This window comes from Laccaria bicolor, genomic scaffold, assembly GCF_000143565.1.
Source record: "Laccaria bicolor S238N-H82 LACBIscaffold_5 genomic scaffold, whole genome shotgun sequence".
In the NCBI taxonomy this organism is placed as follows: domain Eukaryota; kingdom Fungi; phylum Basidiomycota; class Agaricomycetes; order Agaricales; family Hydnangiaceae; genus Laccaria; species Laccaria bicolor.
The window spans coordinates 1,049,063-1,063,145 of record NW_001889876.1 but is presented as its reverse complement, the minus strand read 5'-3'; the positions used below and the strand labels follow the sequence as shown (position 1 = coordinate 1,063,145).

The window sequence follows — 14,083 nt, the reverse complement described above, 5'->3', positions numbered from 1 at the left end:
CTACTTCAGGACCTAAAGCACGCCTTTTGGAAACAAAAAACGGCGTTTCTAACAGTAATACATCAAACTTTGGAAAAGGGTGAGTCGCTATGCGAGTCACATGGTATGAGTCGAGGTCTTGTGTTAAACACCCCACGTAAATGGACTACGTGCCGCGCCTTGTTGTCGAGCGACTTCTTCAAAATCCATTGCGCGGGTGTTTTGAGAATCGAGGTTGTGATTTGCGCCGCCGATGCCGGCACCACACTCTGGGCAGGTCGACCGCATATTTGCTCCTCCACACTGTCAAACAGCCGTCAGCATCGTCGTCACCATATACAAGGTCAGGAACGTACCTCAGTAATCACAAAAGTATGGCCATTGGGACAATTGTAAAAGTGGCCAGTGTGAGCTTTCAAGGTTAATCAGACTCAGAGTTGACGGTGAAACAAACGTCCACAGAACGTACAAAAGTCCAAAGCCTTCACAATTGCAATCTTCTCTTCCAGTGACACCGGCTGATAAAAGGTTTCAGCCCGAACGCTTTTTTCGATATTCGCCCATTCATCTCGAATGGTTGTTGCTATTTCCAGAAAGTGGGTTTTTATCCACTCTTCACCATCTTGGGGAAGGCGGGCGCAATGTGCCTTGTAGACGTCATGAACATGTTGATCCGCGATTTCTTTTTTTTCTAGTGCATCGTCAGCAAGCCTGCGTCGTTCTTCTCCCAGCTTGCCGCTTTGGCGCATTATTTCTAGATTGAGGCGAAAGCGCTCAAGATCTACTCTCATGAGTAAAACCATGGTCCTTGTTATTTGACGCCGTCCTTCGGATTCTTCGGCTATGTCCAATGCAATCCGGACATCTTGTGCGCAAGAGTTTAGGATGAAAAGGGCATAGCAAGCCCACATTTGTTTTTGCTGTGGAGAGTAGTCTCTCTTCCCCCCAATGCCTTCCAGCCATAGCCGAGCCAAGTCTGCCAGATAGAAACGAATATGCAGGGTTGCCCAAATAGCTTCCACAAGGAACCTCTTGTCTCCGCGAGGCTGGGGTTGTCCAACATTCATTCGGGCCATTCGCAAAGCATGCTCCTTCAGTCGTCTTGGTGCTCGACCGGGGTCCGCAACTGCGAGTTCCATTTCCTGCTGATAGAGGAAAGAGAAAGCGGATTCCCATGCACGTAGATGTGCCGATCGCGTATTGGCAACTTTGGTTGCTTGGCTATAAATCTGTATTAAAGGCTGAGTAACTTTCTTCCAGATGGATGCTATAGCAGGTGAAATTGTGAAGAGCGTTTCGGTGGGAATCAGATATTTTGAAGGCAAAGGTGAGCTCCGAATCTCAGTAAGAATCTTCTCTCGAGCACGACGATCATCCTTTAGCACGCTTCTGGGACAGGGCACGGACGAAACAGATACAACGTTTGTTAACGCATCCATCAGCTGTCTCTCAACTTCAGATTTGTTAACTCCAGAGAGTGATTTCTGGATAGAGCTAAGTTGCCGGGACATTCGAGATATGACGTTGTTCTCCAAGATATCTAGGTCGGCGGACTTGAACACACGGCCGTAACGAGGGGATGTAATCGCCGTGCGACATGTGGGGCACACAGGTGGTTTCCGTCTTTCGCCTGAGGAATTCTGAGGGGCTCTTAAGCCAATCCAGCCACTCTCGCCACACGTGTAGAAATCGCCGATAGAGCAAACGCCATCCAGTGTTTCGACTGTGAAAAAGTGACCACAACTGGGCAGTGTGATGAGCAAGTTGTCGAGAGTCGCATCATCAACTACGATATCTGCAAGAGTCAGACCAAGGACCAGGTCTACAGTTTTTGCTCGAAGCTCGTTGGGAGCACACAAGGGACAGACTTGGATCGAACAGTCTTCACCACAAACTACATTCGTTGAATGTACATTAACGCAGTTGCGGATGTGACATATTTTTACTCACCAGATGGACATTGATGACCGCATGCCAGATTCTTATTACATCGCCTGTCGCAAGGGATTCGTGCACAAACCTACCAAAGATTGCAGCCAACACATTAAACCTCTTCATTAAAAATCGCAGGTTTTACATACCGAGCCACAGGCTACATGACAACGCTGATGAGCACAATTCCTACAATGCTAGTGAGCTGGCCAAACGATGGATAGATGCTCGACAGTGGGTAGACTAACCAGGTACAAGGCTCTTGGCAAGGTGCGCAAGGCGTTGAGCAATTTTGCCGGCAACGGGTGTGAACACACTTTTGACGACATTCTTCGTTGCATGTCGTCGCACATTCGTGATCCAACGAACATGGCTTGGAGCATCGGTGAGCGCAATAAAGGAGCTTCTCGCAGTTATGTTGGACATGGATCTTGCGATCAATGCGCATTTTCTCGAGGGAGGTTGCATTCTTCATCTGGCATTGATGGCACTGTGCTCTACAGTCCCGCCCACAGCAAGTTGTGACGCCGCCGCACTGCTTCTTGCAAACGTAACTTTCAGGATCCGCTGAGCAGGCCATATCTGCAAAATGTTCGCAGGTTATGAGGGCCTTCCTGATTATTACGCCGCAGTTGATATTTTCGAGATCATCTAGGCGATAGCTGCATATAGTTATAAATGTTGTTTACCAATCGCAATTCTATAACTGAGAAAAACACACCATGGTACAGAGGGGCAAGAGTGCCCACAAGGAAGTTGAACTTCGGCCACCTCAAACATGCACGGTCCACATGGCTGGGAGCACTCTTTCCCGCATGGATGTCCTCGAGAGCATAGTCTTGTGCAGTCTTGTGAACAAAGAACTGCCAGATGGTTGGGATCATCCGGATGACACTACATCTTATCCTGAATTACCAAAGAAGTAGACGATGACTGTTTCATACCTTATATGAGCAAACATGACCACATTTGAGTCGAGCATCGCATGGACGTAGGCATCCACCTGTTGTGAGTTGTCAAGAAGACTCGCAACTACCATTACATCTACTCACCATCCGGTGCAAATTGCGGCAACTGCCCTGGCATTGAAACATATTCAACAGCAGTCGGATGACGTTGGCATGCTATAGGAAATGCGGTTCCAATGCTCTCGACAGCTTCCAGTTGTTCAATGACGCCGCGCCACATGCGACTCTTTGAAGCCAATTGTGCAGCATTTCCAAGAATGTACAATCCTTCTTTAGCTCGGGATAAAGCCACTGAAAACAAAATGTTTGTCAATGTCTACGAAACTGACATTCGCAGGGGTCTCACCGTTTGTGCGATTCTCCGACTACCCCAAGTAAATAATTTGCTTTATTAATATAGGATTACAGCATACCTTCAAAAACCCAATGCTTTTCATATTCCCCCGTACGTCCTCGCCCACCGCGCCCGAGTTTCTAACCAACGAAAGAATAATGATCTGATGAGAGAAAGCGGGTCAGTGCATAAATCCACCTAGAGTCAGAATGGCTGTCTAACTTTTGCTTCTTCTCCTTGATAATTGTCCACAGTGCGCAGACGAACCTGGATTCAAAGGTGATACAACAGAGCTTGAAGAAAGGGAGATCACATACCCGCCGGGAAACTTTTACATGCTCCACATGTGTTTCAAGGTCATCCCTCTCTTCGTCTTTCTCTGCTAAAGCCTCTTGGTCCCTTTCATCAATCACGACAGCAACTGCCTCTGACAAAGCATCCCGAAGTTTAGCAAGCTGACCAAGGTAAGCGCAAAGCACGACAATATCTCCTTCTTGAGAATAGGTCCCTTGTCTATAAATGATATCGTTTCGAGATTCATCTGAAAAAGGATGGTCGAAATACCTGAGAAGGTATAGTACCAAATCTTTGATCATAGAAACCTGGAAGTGCAGTGAGCCACCAGGGATTGAGGATGGGAACGTAAATGGTCACCTCAAACATGTTGAACTTGCTCGTCGTTTCTTCAGAAGATCCGCCATTTTCTTTGTGGTCGTGGTTGAAGAAAAACACGTTTTTAGTGAAACCGCGGACATTCGAATACCCTTTGACTATGTCATGATCAATTAGCCGCGGATAAAGAGTTTCGCTGAATGAGCCATTATAAGAACAAAATGTACAATTGAAAGGTTCTGACTGCTGCTGACCGGATCAAGTTTGAAATTTCTGGACGCATTCGTCGCTGCACGTCGATTTGTGACATAGGAAAACCAGACGAAGAAAGGCGCTCCATCAACGACATGTCAAACTTGTACAGTTCACTCCCTCGTCTGCTATCCATTGAGAGTGCTTTTTTTTTTTTCAAGTCAGAGTCAGCACAGCCAAGATGTCAAGAAACCGGACCAAAAAGATCTCACAATAATTGTTCAACGTTGGTCGTAATTGCAGAGGATCCCCAATGAGAATCAAGTGTTCCACGGAGGGAACCAAACTTCCTAGAACATGAGCCTCAAGAACTTGTCCAGCTTCTTCAACCAGCATGATACGAGGGCCAATTCCCTGAAGGAGATAAGCAAATAAACTTATAAGAATTCTTTGAAATTGAGCCTGCCTTCAGAAGCGTGGTCAGCTTAGCAGCACCTATAATTCATCAGTTGGAGCCAGGGAGGCTCAAAAAACACATACCAGTTGTCGTGCATCCTATAATGTCGACATCTTTGAGGAGTTGGCGACGAGTCTATGTCAGGTGTGGTTGCAATGAAGAACGATTGAGGTTAGCAATGAACTTACCTCGTCCTTTCCCTCGTTGTATTTCTTCAAGATCTCGACGTGTTTCCTTCGCAGGTCCTCAAACTCCCGCAAACGATTTTGAGACGTTTCGTTTCGGACCGACAATGTCCAGGAATCATGCAGGCGACGACGTTCCAACCTTGACATTGTCCACATGGCCCCTTCGTCAAGTAGATCGTTTAGTGAACGTTCACCAGATGCAGTCGCAGGGACAGAAAGAAACCCAAGGGCATGGAAAAAACGAAGGGGATCGGAGAGGTCGGATGAGTGTGAATTTGATTCATTTGGAGATCCGGTCTCTTCAATAACGGTAGCCACTGCTTCCTGCTGAACATTGCGTGGGGTGGACGGGGTGGATGGTTGTTCCGCCCCCCATGCACCAGGTCGCTCCCATGGCTCAAGGGCCTCTTCATCTGAATCAGATGCATCACTATCCTCCAACTGAGATTTGTCGCTTATGGAAGGGAAAGTAGAGTCGATGCTTTCTGTGTCCTCGAGTAAGGGGATAAAACGATTTTGTGTGGTGACACCTCCCTCGTACGGTGCAAGATGTGACTCTTGCTTTGGGGCGTATTGTAGATCGAGGAAATCAAGGTCGCGACCCCGTAGCCAAAACCCATAGAATGACTTGTCTTCTGTCTCAGCCTTGCCACGTCGATCTGTCGTAACCCACCCCGCACTGTCTTCTAAATCCATGTCTCGCAGTGTTGAAACCCATGATGGTGGCTGGAGGATGTGCTCAAAATGTTCCGGATGCTGAACTTTGATAAAATCTAAAATGTCGTCCGATGAGATCGAAGTCTGCTTGAACTTGTTCATTAACATGCTGATCTCCTTCTCAATAAGCTTCAGCTCCCGGTAATGGCAAGCAAAGGTTCTATTCAATCGTGACTGCCCAGCGACAGTCTCCATGGTCTCCAACGAGTACTTCGATATTCTTTCATCTGAAGACCGTGACCCCAGCCTTACGATTTTGTTTGTAATACCAGCGTCTAAAACACTTGTTAAAAGGTGGTCGAGGGCATGGTTTGTGAATGCTATCATAAGGATAGGTTTCGCATGTTGATTCAATATGCGCAGGAGTTCGACACCTGTGTATGACTGAATATTTAATGCCATCAGAAGAGCGCTGTCAACGATTTGAACAGATAAATACCTTTCCTGTGCCGGGTGGACTGGAAAAAATAATATTAGCGGAAGTAGGATATAAACAGAACAGAGTGATACCCTTGTATTAGCGCAACCTCCCGAGTGAGCGCATCCACAACAGCTTCTGCTTGACTGGGGTCCAGTCGACTTTGTTTCAACGCATCACGTGCAGCAGCTACAGAATTGGGATCGGAAACAACCATCTTGAGGTCATCAATCCCTGCCTCAGAAGAGAATAATGATGCAAGCTGATAGGCAAAGCCAGGTAGCTGAGCATACTTGGGCGGAGCAATGGTGCTCCTCGTGAAATATTCTGGCGGCCCCTGGACAAGATGCTGTTTGAATGGGAGGGACTCTGGCTCTACCCTCAGAGCTTCCAAGAATGGCCGGATCGCTTCGAACATTACTGGTGCTTCGATGAGAAGCTTTAAGCTTGCGTCATCGCTTGCCGGGTTTTTTAAAACATTGAGTATGCAGATATCTACAGCGGGGTCGAAGAAGACGATCTTTGCTGATACCCTGTCGGCACTCTGTCTGGCGGATTCACTGACGTCACGTAGAGAGCTGGAAATTGTGCCAAGATGTACGGCAACATTCCGTCTGGATTTCCATACGAGTCCAATGAGACCACCAGCCATAAGCCGTTTCCCGCTCATACTCTCCCAGAAGGCCGCCCGTGCCCCCGCCCGGTTTGATCGTGCGCGACCAGGAGGAGCGTCGAATGAAAGGTTAACAGAGAGCCCACGCTTGTCTGGAGTCAATGGGGAGAACTGGACATTCGTGTAGACGTTGAACATGATGCTGTCTTGGGCATCTGCGAACCCGCGATACTTGCCACCCCTCTTGGCGATAATGTCTGATAATTGTGTGCGGGGTCGAGGACTCAGCATATCGTCCCGAACCAACTGCACAGAGGTGCGAAGCGGGGCGCTGATGAAAATCTTCAGTTGGCCAGGCTGCTGGATTGAAAGAACGATGTGATACCAACATGAGTTCTTCTCGCAACAACCTAAACTGTATGTCCAACAATCTCTCCATGCTTTCCAGTGGGAGTGGATGAGGAGCTCCATAAATATTGGCTGGTAGAAAGGGTGGGGCATGACAAACTAGCTCGTCATGAGTTGGTGCAACACGTATGTCTTGTATGTCTACAAAATCGTTATCATGTCTAGGCCCTTGGACACGAAGCACTCCGGGACCGTCATAGGTCGTGTGTAAGGCAGCTAAAAGCCCTTCATTCAATGCATGAAACGTTTTCGTGGATGTAGGCATTGTCGTGTTACGGTCAAACTTCGCTTGTTCACGGTCAACGATTGAAGCTAAGCGCTCCATCTTACCCTTGAGGTGTGAGATGAAATGGTCCCTGACCCCCTTGTTGTCCTTGAGAACATCGTCAAAACATGGAGTCACTGATGAGACACCAGTAGCCCAAACTTCGTTCCATCTGCAGAGACATTTGACAAGCGGGATTAGTTGCGGGTATGTTGCCGTTGCATTTTTGAAACGCGTCAAACACCTGTTGACATGGGCTTGATTAGGTTTACACGTCTTGTTATTAAGACATACTCGAAAAGTATGGTCGCCAACGAATCCATTACTTGACCACCCATAGGTTCCTTGACAGCCATCGCATTTGGGTCTTTGAAGGATTGGGCTTCCATGATGGCATCCATGCACGTTTCTACGTTTTTGCTGAACACTTCGAAATTGTCCAGGAGGCGCATATAAAGGCCACTAATGGAAATGTAAGTATATCAGAGATTGAATGGATATATGTACTTGCTTTACAAGATGACTCAAAGTACTTTTGACAACAAAATTCGACGACATAAACTAGGGTTCGTCAGAACGGCGTGGCAGCAATGAGAGATCGATTACCCTCAGCAAAGGCAAGTAACCCCGTTGGAAAGAGAGAATTACGGGATTTGATCCGGCTGTTGTAGCCACAGTCGACCAAGTGAGAATGTCGTTGAGACGAAGCAGCCCATTTCCCTGACAGCGGAGGATGTTCGTGCTTGCACATCGCAATGGATTGGAATTGAACGTACCGTCGCAATAGTCGAAAGAAACAACTGATGACGTGGAGGGGTGAGAAAAGGATCAGATGACCGTTAAAACCAACATGACATACTGCTCCGTCTTCAGATGACTAATTTGACAAACCAGTGTCAATGCTGGTTTAAAAGACGCAAACGTCAAACGTCGAACACGCACCCAAGAAGTATTGGAAGAATTGGCACTGTTAAAAGGAACGAGGAAAGCATATACGTCGAAGGGCTTTCGAAACCTGTAGTCGTCAACTAAAAATCGCCGGAGATGGTTATGTGCTTCGGCAGGCGATAAAGACCGGTCTGGATTAGAAAAGAAGGCATCTACACCTGACCCAGTGATATTGGCCAAACCTCCTTCAGCCAAGAAGGGGGCCGTAGTTGCAGAGCCTTGGCTAAAGGATGTTGTTTGAGAACTATTCGGAGTTGTATGCTTGAAGCGACATTCGAACCCGCGGTTGCAGTCTCCTCTCGACCAATAGAAATTGCACACACCAGCCGGCGTGTTATGTGAACGAGCCGGACTTGATTGGGACCCTGAGGGACGAGCGACGGGCGAGTTGGAAATAGCAGAGCTGTCATGGCTGAATTTACAGTTTGCGCCTTGACGACACCCGCGAGGGGTGTTGAGATATTTACAGGTGGGACGCCGACTCATGGTAGGAATCAGCTGGAGGGAGAACAGGCGGCTCGCTGCATGGTTTAATAAACCGCAGAGATAAGCGCGCAGAGAAACTTCTGGGCGGATTTAGGCTTGCAATCGAAGTGTGGCCTGCACGAGGCCATAATCGATGGTGGGTCCATACTGGCGCTAAGATAGGATTCCGCAGTTTCATTGCAGTTATAGAACAGCTATCGAGGGACCAGATCTAAAGACGCCCCGCTCATTGATCTTGTTCAGTTGTCGGGCTTCACAACCGAACCAGGATCTATAGCCATATATGCACTGAGCGGGATGGAAACTGACGAGACACGCGTCAAGTGGCTGTCGGTTGCTGCTTGTCCCGCAAAACTAAACAGATTCACTGTAAAGAGCATTGAAGAAACTGTAGCTCGTTGGCTGGAACCGTCAAGGATGAACGGAATCGAGGCGTGGGAACTTGTTGGCGCGTGATTGCCATTGTATAAATAACCGGAAGAGCCTAAATCTCTCTTCAATGTTTCGAACGCGAACCATCCTTCGCTGTCAACGCCAGCTCTCTCGCGCATACGCGACTGCAGCTCCTCCCCATGCCCTTGTATTTCTTGAGCACCGTCAAGGAGTAATTGATTCGGGCTCTCTATCTGCCTTGACAGCTGCAGAGCAGCTGGGTGGTCAGGTCTCCGCATTGATCATTGGGGGAAAGGATCATGTTCAAGACGTCGTTCACACAGCGAAAAAGTATTTGTTTTGATCCCTCCAAATTTTAATCAACCAAACTTATGTTTTATGCAAAAGACTCAAAGGCGTGACGTCCGTTTTGCATTCCTCTTCCCCACAGTATGTCCACCCTTTGCCGGAAACGCTATCTCCGCTCTTGGAGAGCCTTCTGTCAAAGTCCTCATCTTTCACCCACGTTGTCTCTGCCACTTCTTCTCTGGCAAAGTCCGTTCTGCCTCGTGTCGCAGCAAAGCTTGATGTTCCAGCTATTTCTGAGGTCACATCCCTCTCACATGATAAGGCCAGCAACAGCACCACTTTTACTCGCCCAATTTACGCAGGCAACGCCATTGCCACTGTTAGGGCCCCCGCTTCCATTCCGGTCAAGTTTTTCACCGTTCGATCAACTGCCTTTTCTCCAGCCCAACTACAAGAAGGTGCTGAAGCGGAAGTCGTGGCGGTAAATCCTGTGCAAGTCAACGACCCTGTTACTGAGCACATCAAAACCACTATTGCAAAGTCGGACCGTCCGGACCTTGGTGTTGCTACCCGCGTAGTGTCTGGAGGCAGAGCGTTGAAGAATGCGGAGACCTTCGAAGCCACCCTTTATCCCCTTGCCGACGTTTTGGGTGCAGCGGTTGGAGCGTCTCGCGCCGCAGTTGACGCAGGCTACGCCGACAATTCTTTACAAGTCGGACAGACGGGCAAAGTCGTAGCACCGGAATTGTACATGGCTCTTGGTATATCAGGAGCAATCCAACATCTTGCGGGAATGAAAGATTCGAAACTGATTGTTGCTGTAAACAAGGTGCGCGCACTGGACGCTTTTCTCTTTCTACATGCACTGAATCTGATTTCTGACACAGGACCCTGACGCCCCTATCTTCCAAGTAGCGGATGTAGGGTTGGTAGCGGATTTATTCCAAGTTGTTCCCGAATTGGTGAAAAAGTTGAAGACCTGATAGCGACATTCAAAATGGAATTTATAAATTTAAATTCGGGTAGAGCTCGACTCTCCGAAAACTACAGCCCTTGATCACTCGCCCCAACCACACAGTTTTCTCGACTCCTGTTCGACATTGGTTCCACCCAATTACTTCACTGTGTTCTATGTTGTGCCCGCTGAGCTGAGGCCATCATAATCTTTCAGAATTTCCCTCGGTCCGAACCCAAACCATCCCTGGGACTCGTCGAGTCTGGAAGTCGAGTTTGGTCAGTAGTCGCGAAGAGGCGAACTCATCTTGTGAGCCATAAGGCCAAGGAGTCGCATCATAAGAAAAAATTTAAATTTTATGTGAATTTCATCATTGTAAACGTTTTGCAAAGGCTTCGGCTACTAATTTGCCAGCCGGCGTCGTGACGTCACGCGTCAACGAAGGCAGGAGCTTCGCGCGCGTTTCCTCCTCTTACTCCAGTGTCTCACTACTGAACATGTGGAAGATAGGGATAACTCGAGTGAGTACTAGTACTGCTTGTCTTTCCTAGTTTCTGTCCGAAGTGCAAGCATAACGTCTCCTCGGATGTCTGCACCATCGAAGTTGGCTCAGCGCTCAGACATCATCTCTGAGTTCGAAAGGGTGCATTACTGGCATGGCATCTCCGTCGACCCTCCTGATCTTCTTTACCGCTCTGATCTTGAGTCAAACCCCTTCCCGGTCCCTAGCCCTGGAACTAGGTGGTTTGCGCTTCCCATCAAGACCGCTGAAGGAGTCTTCAACACACCGCTCAACCCAGTGTGGCATACAGTTGCTCCTCTAATCGTAGATCTCTTCAAGAGCCGCAGCATCAAGTACTCTGCCCTCAAGACTGCTCGTTTCACTACTGAGCATGAGGATGGGACAAAGACTCTGGGCCCCATCGTCATCTGGGTGGCCAGTCATCCCGGCACCACCACAGCTGAGAATGCCCGTGATGTCTCACCTGACATCCTCCACATTCTCGAGGACAATGGGGTCGAGGGTGTCGTTGTTGAGTGGTACGAAGGTTCTGTGGAGAAGCTGGCTGGCCCACCCCTTATGCTTGTCACCAATGAGGCCAACCCAACCCGCTTTGTCCGTCGCACATTCACAGCTGCTCTCGGAATGCCTATTGCCAATCAGGATAACGATGTACAGGGTAGTGCCTCTTTCTTCTTCCACGAGAACAACAAGGATGGCGTGTCTAGCTCCAGAGTCCTCGCTGTCACCAACAAGCATGTCCTCCACACAGATACAACTGTTGACTACCAGTTCGGGGAATGGGGCACCCCGCCAGTTTGTTCAACTCATGGGATTACATCGATTCCAGCAGGCCCTCGTCGAGATTAGAGCCTTGGTCACCAGGAATGCTGATGAAATCGTCCGCTTCGCTGGTGAGGTTGCACGATTGAAGGCAAAGCCCAGGAGTGCAAAGAATGCGCAAGCAGATGATGATGATGAGGCATTAGAGGCTAGCAAGGAGCAGCTAACGAAGTTGAAGAAGAACAAAATCAAGCTTCAGGAATTCTACGAGGAGGTTTATACTAAGTGGAACGATATTGACCGCCGCACCATTGGCTTTGTCGACTGGGCCCCCAAGATCTCCATCACCGTCGATGATCGTCATTACACTCGAGACATTGGCACGGTTGAGCTTGATCCACAGAAGTTTGCAGAAATTTTCCAAGCCAATGTTGTTGACCTTGGTGAGTTTTGACTTGCCTCTCTCCCATACATATGTTGACGAATGAAATTACCTTTAGGTACCAAATTTGCTCCGGAAGACCTCAACACGATGTTCTGGCCTAACAATGCTAATCCATCTGGGCTCAAGTTCCCCTCCGATCGCCTGCTCAGGATCCGCGGAGTTGTAACAAGAGAGCTCCTTGCTAACCCTGAATGTTTTGACGAGAATGGAAACCCCATCTTTATCGTTGGGAAGGACGGCAATAGCACTGGCCTTACCGTGGGACGCTATTCTGGACTCGAGGCTTATCTCGGTAACGAGTTTGGCGAAGATTCTATCGAAATCGCCATTTATAACTACAGCAACATGTCTGGCAACTTTTCCGCGAAGGGTGACTCTGGCTCACTCATCTTCACTGGCGATGGTCGCATGGTCGCTATTCTCCATTCTGGCACGCCCGAAGGCCATGTTACCTATGCCACTCCTGCTTGGTGGTTCATTGAGCAACTCAAGATCCAATATCCCCACGCTGATTTCGACCGCACGAGCTTCTAGGTTTTCCTGGCAAAACGTAAACACCCCAATGTCTTTCTCCACCACCGTCTTTTATCCTCGTTTTTCTGGACTAATATAACGCATCTGCTTCTTGGTCGTCGGATCAGACACTGCATCTTTCCAACGTTGATCGGTTTGACATCAGTCGAATACCTACACAACAACAATTTTATTGTTCGCTTGACGGAATTAGATACCACAGAATGTTTTGTTATCGATAGTGATTCCACGCTACGGTCGCTCGCGAAATAAAATTTGATTTGAAGGAAGCGTTAGACAAACGTTAGAGGTGTTTGCATGCTTAGTTTGAGCTTGACAAGCGGTCGTCATGTTTCTAGTGACTGCTACCTAGCAGCCAAATGATGTGATATTGCACGTTCGAAGCAAAGAGAATCAAAAACTACCCGAGGTCGATTTCTTTGGTCAAGGCTCTCTCTAAGCAAGCTAATAATAGGTGTGGCAAACACGTGCAAGTTCGGCAATTCGAAGGCTCAGTTTGGATGGGCGCGCTTAGATTACTGAGAGCCTATATGAATCCTCGACGTCTCATAGCAAGGCATCGTCCTTTTGCGTTGTTACTGCACTCGCAATGAAAGTCCTCGTACTGGGGTATGTATGGAAAGCCCTTTCCTAATTCGAAAACATACGAGTCGTTATTTAGAGCGTCTGGATTTATCGGTCTTCCCGTTGCTCAGGCGTTCGTCCGTGCAGGACACGTCGTCTATGGCCTTACCCGCTCCCAAGCCAAAGCAAAACTGTTTTCTGTCGAAGAAAGTAAGCCCCATCCGCCTCCGTCTCTTTTACACGCGACTAACTTAGTATGCGCAAAAGTCATCCCAGTTATCGGTGAACTCGACAAGCCTGAGTCCTGGCTCCAACTCATCCCTACCCTTGACGGCGTCATCGACTTGGTAGGAGGTTCGGCAGACATCCGAACCCTCTCTAAAGCTCTCCTCGAAACCATCTCCAATGCCGCCAAGTCCACTCGTCCTGCATACGCCCCAAAGCTGACGTACATCTACACGTCCGGAACGTGGGTGCACGGCGAGGACCGCGTTAATCTCGTCACTGACTCTACCCCATGTAACAATCCTGCTGAACTCGTGGCGTGGCGAGTTGAACAGGAGCAGAGGGTCATCAAGGACCCAGTTCTCAATGGCATTGTCATTCGACCTGCTTTGTTATATGGCAAATCAGGGTCGCTTTTTACACCACTGTTCAAGTCGGCGAGTGAGGGCAAGGTTGCATGGTACGGAAGGCCAGGTGGACGATACGCACTCATCCACTGCGACGATGCTGCGGATCTGTTCCTGAGAGCAGCTGAGAAGGCGCAAATCATTGGTGGGAATATCTTTGATGGCGCTAACGAGATAACAGAGTCTGTGGACGATTTTTTGCAAAGGTTGGTGGAGGTTTCGGGTGCCAAGGGACCATATGAGTATATCCCACCTTCAAACCGTAAGTGCTTTTTTAACTTCTTTTTCGTGAATTTATCTAATGAACTTTTTGGATAGTGTATGAGACTGCTCTCTCGACTACGTCCCTTATACGCCCATACCTTGCTCGTGCCCTTCTTGGATGGCGACCTTTAAAAGCGGGTTTAACTGATGGACTGCCCACTTACTATGCCGCGTATTTAGCTTCCACGGCGCAGTAATTCTCGGGC

The 14,083-nt window shown here is 48.4% G+C and overlaps 4 protein-coding genes across 4 annotated transcripts; 3 read left to right on the top strand and 1 right to left on the bottom strand.

Moving 5' to 3' along the window:
- Positions 1-123: 123 nt before the first annotated feature.
- On the bottom strand, positions 124-8,517 carry LACBIDRAFT_313832 (uncharacterized protein; the record flags this gene model as incomplete). Its single annotated transcript, XM_001877394.1, has 29 exons — positions 124-282; positions 336-391; positions 449-1,873; positions 1,930-1,999; positions 2,061-2,100; positions 2,160-2,573; positions 2,633-2,805; positions 2,856-2,914; positions 2,964-3,170; positions 3,226-3,244; positions 3,293-3,376; positions 3,436-3,480; positions 3,531-3,726; positions 3,778-3,815; positions 3,868-4,021; positions 4,080-4,221; positions 4,290-4,431; positions 4,484-4,512; positions 4,558-4,609; positions 4,663-5,763; positions 5,819-5,837; positions 5,890-6,741; positions 6,800-7,327; positions 7,378-7,545; positions 7,595-7,644; positions 7,690-7,803; positions 7,860-7,883; positions 7,943-7,960; positions 8,026-8,517. The coding sequence occupies 29 exons, from the start codon at positions 8,515-8,517 to the stop codon at positions 124-126; spliced, it is 6,870 nt and encodes a 2,289-aa protein (XP_001877429.1).
- Positions 8,518-9,016: 499 nt separating this feature from the next.
- Positions 9,017-10,212, top strand: LACBIDRAFT_189164 (uncharacterized protein; the record flags this gene model as incomplete). Its single annotated transcript, XM_001877770.1, has 3 exons — positions 9,017-9,240; positions 9,298-10,027; positions 10,086-10,212. The coding sequence occupies 3 exons, from the start codon at positions 9,017-9,019 to the stop codon at positions 10,179-10,181; spliced, it is 1,050 nt and encodes a 349-aa protein (XP_001877805.1). The 3' UTR covers positions 10,182-10,212.
- A 527-nt stretch (positions 10,213-10,739) lies between these two features.
- On the top strand, positions 10,740-12,417 carry LACBIDRAFT_313830 (uncharacterized protein; the record flags this gene model as incomplete). Its single annotated transcript, XM_001877769.1, has 3 exons — positions 10,740-11,471; positions 11,521-11,881; positions 11,939-12,417. 3 exons carry the CDS (start codon positions 10,740-10,742, stop codon positions 12,415-12,417), a joined length of 1,572 nt encoding a protein of 523 aa, XP_001877804.1.
- A 611-nt stretch (positions 12,418-13,028) lies between these two features.
- On the top strand, positions 13,029-14,074 carry LACBIDRAFT_313829 (uncharacterized protein; the record flags this gene model as incomplete). The annotated part of the gene is made up of 3 exons (XM_001877768.1): positions 13,029-13,191; positions 13,249-13,875; positions 13,932-14,074. The coding sequence occupies 3 exons, from the start codon at positions 13,029-13,031 to the stop codon at positions 14,072-14,074; spliced, it is 933 nt and encodes a 310-aa protein (XP_001877803.1).
- Between the last annotated feature and the right edge of the window lie 9 nt (positions 14,075-14,083).